General features: G+C 29.7%; 1 protein-coding gene across 3 annotated transcripts; it reads left to right on the top strand.

Annotated features, from left to right (window-relative positions):
• The first annotated feature begins 913 nt into the window (after positions 1–913).
• LOC131655633 (calcineurin B-like protein 7) lies at positions 914–2,571 on the top strand. 3 transcript variants are annotated; one of them, XM_058925472.1, is made up of 5 exons: positions 914–1,232; positions 1,315–1,397; positions 1,495–1,554; positions 1,708–1,757; positions 1,857–2,571. In XM_058925472.1, exons 1-5 carry the CDS (start codon positions 1,121–1,123, stop codon positions 2,155–2,157), a joined length of 606 nt encoding a protein of 201 aa, XP_058781455.1. In that variant the 5' UTR covers positions 914–1,120; the 3' UTR covers positions 2,158–2,571. The 3 variants fall into 3 exon arrangements, with proteins under 3 accessions (XP_058781455.1, XP_058781453.1, XP_058781454.1); XM_058925470.1 differs by having other exon boundaries at positions 922–1,232; positions 1,649–1,757; positions 1,847–2,564; XM_058925471.1 differs by having other exon boundaries at positions 923–1,208; positions 1,649–1,757; positions 1,847–2,563.
• Positions 2,572–7,768: the final 5,197 nt, after the last annotated feature.

Raw genomic sequence — 7,768 nt, 5'->3', positions numbered from 1 at the left:
TTTATGAAGAAAGAGAGAATTGAGATAAAATAATTGTGTTTTCAAGAAAAGATTTAAAATATTGGATACATTATATTTTAGTCCAGCCATGCATTGGAAGCAATGTATGTATCATCATGAAATGAAACATGATAAGGAGAAAAAAGAAAGATAAATGAGTGTTGGTCGGAGAACGTACCCAAGTGGTAGCATATTGAAGCAGAGGGGTATATTGGTATTTTCCAATTTATTTTTTTTATATTGTAGATTATCCCTAGTCATCATTAAGTAGAGAGAAAAAAAGTTAAATAAACTACTAAAAAGTTAAGGGTATTAATTATAGAGAAAAAATAATCATTGCTTATAAATTGACAATAATCAATAGTTATTTTGATATGTGTAAAGTTGAAAAATGACAATTAAAAAAAAATGGAAGAAGTATTGAAAATCACGAAAGTTTTATTAATTAAATGGTAGAATTGAAAAAAATATCTTAAAAATTAAAATGAATTATTTATTTTAGGAGTAATAAATTGTTGAATTGAACACATAGCATCATGTAAACACATATGAGAACGAAAAATATAAACATTATTTAATTAATTAAACAATATTTTTTAATATAAATAATTTATAATGAAAAAGTAATTTAGAGAGTTTACCCAATTAATGGATACATATTTGATTGGTGTATTTTCATAATTTCGATGTCACACATGTAGGGTCAAAGTTGAAAAAAAATAAGATGTGACCGTTGATTGAATATTTGCCGCATGAAATGGACTGAGTCACCAAAGTTGTTTTTCTCATCAAATTATACTGGCAAGAGAAACTATTTTTTAATTTCTTGTTTGATGTCTTTTGACTTTTTCTGCAAACTAAAATAGTATAAGTTATAAGTCCTACTATTATGATATTGGTCCCTTATATAGGGATAAACATCAATTCAAATTCAAATTGTTTCACGGCACAATATATAATAAACTCTACTCACCTACAAATCAAAGTAATAAATAATACTAAAATATCTGAATGACGGTGAAGTTTGGTGCTTCTGAATTTTCATACCTCCTTTATATATTTATTCGTTCTGTTAATTGTTAGAGAAATCTGAGTAAGAATTTTGTGGTGATTCAATTGAATGGGTTGCTATTGTTCAACTTCAACTTCAAGGAAACTTAAAAGGCCAGGTTATGAGGATCCAACTGTTCTTGCTTCTGAGACACCTTGTGAGTATCCATCATCATTATCTGGTAATTTCTGTTCTAAATCATATATTAGTGCCTTAATTAATCACTATAATATGCTGATTAAAAAAGGTTTTTGTTTTTTTAGTTACTGTGAGTGAAGTAGATGCATTATATGAACTCTATTTGAAGTTAAGCAATTCCATTATTCAAGATGGTCTTATTCATAAGGTGAGTTTAAGTGTTTTAGTTTAGATTAAATCTCCTTAATTAATTAATTATGGTTCTTAATAATCACTTCTGGTGCATTTTTATTTTTAACATTCAGGAAGAATTTCAGCTAGCACTTTTCAGAAACGAAAACCAAAAGAATCTGTTTGCTGATAGGGTTAGTATAAATAACTGATTCATATATGCTCTATGGTTTTAAACTTGTTTGGTTTCTTGTTCTTTTTCACAATTGATAATTTCTGCTTTTATAGATTTTTGACTTATTTGATGTAAAACGCAACGGCGTTGTCGATTTCGGTGAATTTGTTAGATCTCTTGGTGTTTTTCACCCAAACGCAGCCTTAGAAGACAAAATTGCATGTAAGATAAAATTCATTTCATAGTAAAGTGATTTTTTAAAGTTTTTTACGGCTTATTGTTTATTGAAGTGTGAAAAGTGATTATTGCAGTTGCTTTTAGGTTATATGATTTGAAACAAACAGGGTACATTGAAAGAGAGGAGTTAAAGGAAATGGTATTGGCACTTTTGCATGAATCAGATCTTTTTCTTTCGGATGAGATGATAGAATCAATTGTGGATAAAACATTTAAAGATGTCGATACAAAAGATGATGGAAGGATTGATGAAGATGAGTGGAAAGCTTTTGTTTCTCAACATCCTTCTTTGATTAAGAACATGACTCTTCCATATCTAAAGGATATTACATTGGCATTTCCCAGTTTTATTGTAAGAACAGAAGTTGAAGACACCGAGGTTTGAACAATTGAGAACTTTTCCTTGTGAAAAGGAGAGAAAGTAGAAAGAAAAAAAAGAGAGATGGTCAATGGTGGAGCCAATTTTGTAACAGTAAGAATGAGTGATGTAAATAAAGCTACCCTACTTGTTACTATGTAATACGCAGAAAGGGATTCTGCTTCTGTTATCTATGTGGGTCGTATAGAGCCAAACACTAATCGTGCAAATATCCACCAACCAAGTCATTGACCATTGATTTTTTTTTTTTAATAAAGCAAAACTATATTTTTTTTAATTATAAATCAAAAGTTCAATACAAGGAGAAACATTATAGATACAACGCTCAAGAATTGACAGTTTTCGATAATGAATAGACAATCATATTTGCTTGATGTTTTATAAAATCAACTTCAAAGTTTGGAAAATTAACTAATAGCAACTTGAATAGACTTTAGGGTTAAATATGTTTTTAGTTCCTATAAAATTACCTAAAATGGCTTTTAGTCCCTATAAAAAATATTGATTTTTAGTCTCTATAAAACTACTTTTGCACTCAGTTTTAGTCCCTGTAGGGGGACCAAAAGTGAGTGTAAAAGTAATTTTATAGGGACTAAATGTCAATATATTTTTTTTATAGGGACTAAAAGCCAAAATTGAGATATTTATAGGGACAAAAACATATTTAATCCTAGACTTTATAATAGTAGAAAACTCCTATACTCCTGTGGTTTTGGCCTGAACAGCTTGTACCACCCAAAGAGAGTCGCTCTAAAAAATTATGTGATCAAGGTTCATAGTTATTGCTTGTTGAATAGCCTCTTTAAGGGCTAGAGCTTCTGCTTCAATGATCGAAAGCTTCCTAGGATCCAACGCTACTCCTGCAATAAGAAAGTTTTCCGAGTTATCTCGAATACACCAACTACGATTTGAGGTTCCACAAATATTGTTAAAACCCGCGTCTACATTGCACTTATTCCATCCCGAAGACGGTGGAAGCCAATAAATTCCGTGTTGCTGCCCAGATTCAACTCCTACCTTCTTTTGCGCTTCAAATCATTCCTTCCACTTATGAAAATCCAACCAACCAAGCTTCGACGCAACCTCCTTCTCATCGCTCCAAATAAAATCATTTTTATTTTTCTAGAAAACATCCATCATCAAAGCAACTCAACCGGCAATGTTCCTATTCTCTTTGTCGCAAATGTCAACAAAAATCGACTTTACATCTAAAAAAGAATGTAATCGGTGATCAATGACATTATTTAATTCTGCTGCCCACCAACACTGTTTGGTAGCAGAACACCAAGAAAAACATGCCAAGAATCTTCTAAATTAATTTCACATAATTGATCTGATTCATGCTGACCATTGATTGGTTTAGTATATAAGATTGGTTGTTGTCACCTACTCCTCACACGCTGAAGGTCCGTGATCAAAATAGAGTTGTTGAGAAATAATCAAATAAATTGATTTCACCAAAACCATTCTCTCCTTAGTTATTGTGTTAATTTTGGGTTATTTGGATACGTATATTTGCAATCCATATGTGCTGATTTTTTTAAAAAATAATTGCAAGTGATTTCTTTTTTTTAAAATTGCAAGTGATTTTTTTTTTAGCATTTAAATACCCGATTATTCGATTATTTATCTATGTGCATGTACATCTTCATTGCATATCATATAATGTCCACTAATCATCATTAATTTTTTAAGTGCGTTAAATTTTCTTTCACTCATTAGATTTATTTTACATTAATCTTTTATAAAAAAAATTTCCTTGCATTTTTGATTAATTTTTAATATTTTTTATTTGATGCTGATTAAGGATGATCCTAAATCGATTCAAAGTTTTATCTTTTAAATTAGCCATTTTGATCCGAGTTTTAAGACTCGAATTACAAAATCTCACGAATTGATTTGATTCAGTAATTCTTAAAATCACTTGAGTTCGAGATTTATGAAATTATTCACAAATTCCCGAATCGACTCATGTCAAAATTTTCAAAAGTTTATAATTATTGAGATTCGTGAATCAATTCCCATGCCCCTTTGAATCAATTAATGTTGAAATTTTTAAAAGTTCATTTTCATTCGGAATTTGTGTCTGGAGTAATAACCCCTCAATGAATCGATTCAAGTGATGTTTTCAGTAACTTTTTTTATTGCATGACTCAAATCACTTACTTACTTGAATCAACTCATGACTTATTACATTTGACTCAACTCACACTTGATTTTGAATCGTTTCATAGTCTATTTTAAATCTCATATGTTGATTTTATTTCTCAATTGCATCACAGGCTTACATCCATTCATATATATTAATAATTCATTTTAAGTGCATCTTCATCTTCATTTTGTAGTTCTATGTGATGTGCTATTAACATTGTGGTTTTGATGATAAAAATTGTCAAGTGTTGATGTGATGATAACTTACAAGTATTGATGTGATGACAACTCCCAAGTGTTGATGTAATGATAACTGCCAAGAGTTCATGACAAATTTCAAATGGTTTTGATCATGGTGACTCTTCAATATGATTATATTCTTGATGATGGTATCCAATTACGGAAGGAGGAAATACCAATCCTTGTCAGTTAAAGATGTCAAGTTTCTGTTGAGAAAAATAATAAACATAGAGAAAAAGAGGAACACAATCACAACACAAAAAATAACGTGGAAACTCCAAAACCGAAGAAAAAACCACGACCGTTGTCAAACTACAATTAAAAAATAACACTATGGGAAAATTGTTACAACATATAATATACCCTCAACTACTCCCGGCCCCAAGTACCCCCCACACCCTCCAAAACAAATATTTAACTACATCTCACAACACTCTAATACAATAACATAAGAGAACAAAGAAAGTCAAATACAAGCTTAAAGTGCTTTTGACTAGTGCATCTTGTAAAGAAAAACTTGAATCCTATATATAGCCTTGGACTCCCTTTTCTTTCACAAAACTAAGCGATGTGAGACTTCTTCGACATATATATTTTCAACCAAACCCAACAATCTCCACCTTGATTGAAAATAATACATTAACTTTCATTGTCTTCACCGACAATCATACTCCACCATAAAGAGTATCAACATGAATATTTTCAACAAATCTCAACAAGTCTCACCTTGATTGAAAGTAATACATCAAATTTCATTATCTTCGGCGATAATCATAGTTTTAAAAAACTATCATACTCTCTCATGAAAAATATATATCACTTGAGGATAAACCACTTCAAGAATTTCACATTATCATCACCGACAATCATATATTTATCATGAAGAATAAATTTCACTTGAAACTAAATCACTCAAAGAATTTCACATTGTCTTCACTGACAATCATAGTTTTAAAAACTATTATACTCCACCTAAAGAAGAGTACACTTAACTTGAAATTAAACCACTTCAAGAATTTTCACATGCTGAAAACCAGGTTGAAACTTTATGGTGTAACTTCCATGTTGGTAGGAAGCTTTTCAACCATCGACATAATCTTGCACATTGTGTGATCTTGATTGTATCAACACATCTTTGACTTGAACTTTCCATAAGTCAAAAACAATTCTTCCATCAATTTTCTCAAGCCCAAATTGCACAGCAGAACTTGTGACTGCAACTCAACAACTCTTTCACAACACCACCCTTCTTTTCTAATATGGAAGATCAGACAAAGCTGCAACCACAAAGCATACTAAGAACTCATATCCCTAGATCGAACTAAAATCTTTGATACCAGTTGTTTAGAAAAATGACAAACATAGAGAAAAAGAAGAACACAATCACAACATAAAAAAATAACTTAGAAACTCCAAAATCGGAGAAAAAACCACAACCGTTGTCAATTGACAATCAGAAAATAACACTATGTGAAAATTGTTACAACACATAATATACCCTCAACTACCCCCGGCCCCAAGTACCCCCACACCCTCCAAAACAAATATTTAACTATATTTCACAACACTCTAATACAAGAGCATAAGAGAACAAAGAAAGTTAAATACAAGCTTAAAGTGTTTTTGACTGGTGCATCTTGTAAAGAAAAACTTGAATCTTATATATAGATTTGGACTCCCTTTTCCTTCACAAAACTAAACGATGTGGGATTTCTTCAACATATATATTTTCCACCAAATCCCACATTTTCTGTTGAAAGTGTTAGACATTGTTGAATCAAACAAAGGAACTTAAAGACTTTAAGCTATGGAGATGTGAAAGCTTGAAACTATGATTCTAAAGGGGCAAAAGTGTGAAAGCTCTCCTTGTCCCGTGCTTAGGGTTTTTCTAAGTTCTTGTCAGTTTTATTTTAAGATGACAAGAGTAAGTCTCGAGGTACTAAGATAATGCACACACATGCAAAGAGTATTTTTAAACATCTCCTCTTTTGATAACATCTCTTAAAACTAATTTGGAAAAGCACTTGATTGATTAGAAGTTTGGTTAATTCATTAGGAAGGTAAAATACATTGGTTAATCAATAAAAAGTTTCTTCTAATCAATTAAATCAAAGTTTAAGGTATCTTAATCGATTAAAGATGTTATTAATTAATTAAGTGATGTCGAAAGTCAAACTTTCCTTTTTTGGCTTGAACTAATCGATTAAAATATGTTTTAATCAATTAAAAGTTAAAAAGTCCCATGAATTGTTTTTTTAGCTAGATTTTTCCTATATAAAGGATGTTTCTGCTTATTTCAGAACACACCATTTTTCCGAATTGAAGTTCTTCTATCATTAATTTCTCTCATTCTCTTATATATTTTTCACTAAAGTCGCCTTAGTGTCAAGAAAGTGAAAAATTCCTTTTAAAAGTTGTTGTACTGATGATCAGGGGCGAACCTACATATACTTCATATACTTGAGGGGATGCAAGTGCACTCCCTGAGTTTTGAAAATTTTCGTTAATAATCCTGTTATTTTAATTTTTGCACCCCAGACTTTTCACTGTTTGCACCACAATATTGTATATGTTTTGAACATAAAAGCTACTACAACTCTACTATAAGTGAGTAGACATAAACACAGGAAGAAATTAATGTGTTTGTCTATGCTAAATCATGTGACAAGATATAGAGAGGAATTTGATGTGTTTACTTCCACTATAATATTTGTTGTGTAAAAAAATCTATAACCTCTCATAACTAATGAATTATTAATATATAATGTATATATTGGTACTAAAATTTTTAATATTATATTTGTTAAAATTATAAAAAAGCTTACGCTAATAATGGAATCTATGAGAAAAAGCCAATTAACTAGCTTTTGTCATCACCACAACAACACTGCACCTGAGTTAATAAAAGAAACAATTCAATATATATTACCTAGGATAATTTACATTATAGATTATATAATTCATTTATTTATCATTCCTTAAAATTATATAATACTCTTATATAACAATTATTATTAACAAAAATAAAAATGATCTATTATTAAAATAAAAATATATAGAAACTAAACATAAATTATATTTTTAAATAATTAAATAATATATATATATATATATATATATATATATATATATATATATATATATATATATATATATATATATATATATATATATATATATATATATATATATATATATATATATATATATATTGATTGTACCCCCG

Source organism: Vicia villosa, linkage group LG3 (genome assembly GCF_029867415.1).
Source record: "Vicia villosa cultivar HV-30 ecotype Madison, WI linkage group LG3, Vvil1.0, whole genome shotgun sequence".
In the NCBI taxonomy this organism is placed as follows: Eukaryota; Viridiplantae; Streptophyta; class Magnoliopsida; order Fabales; family Fabaceae; genus Vicia; species Vicia villosa.
This window is presented reverse-complemented; position numbering and strand designations above follow the sequence as displayed.

Coding starts and splice junctions, on each gene's coding strand:
- LOC131655633 (XM_058925470.1), top strand. CDS start 1,121: ATGGGTTGCTATTGTTCAACTTCAACTTCAAGGAAACTTAAAAGGCCA. Junction 1,398..1,494: donor AAGATGGTCTTATTCATAAG/GTGAGTTTAAGT, acceptor TTTAACATTCAG/GAAGAATTTCAGCTAGCACT. Junction 1,758..1,846: donor CTTAGAAGACAAAATTGCAT/GTAAGATAAAAT, acceptor TGATTATTGCAG/TTGCTTTTAGGTTATATGAT.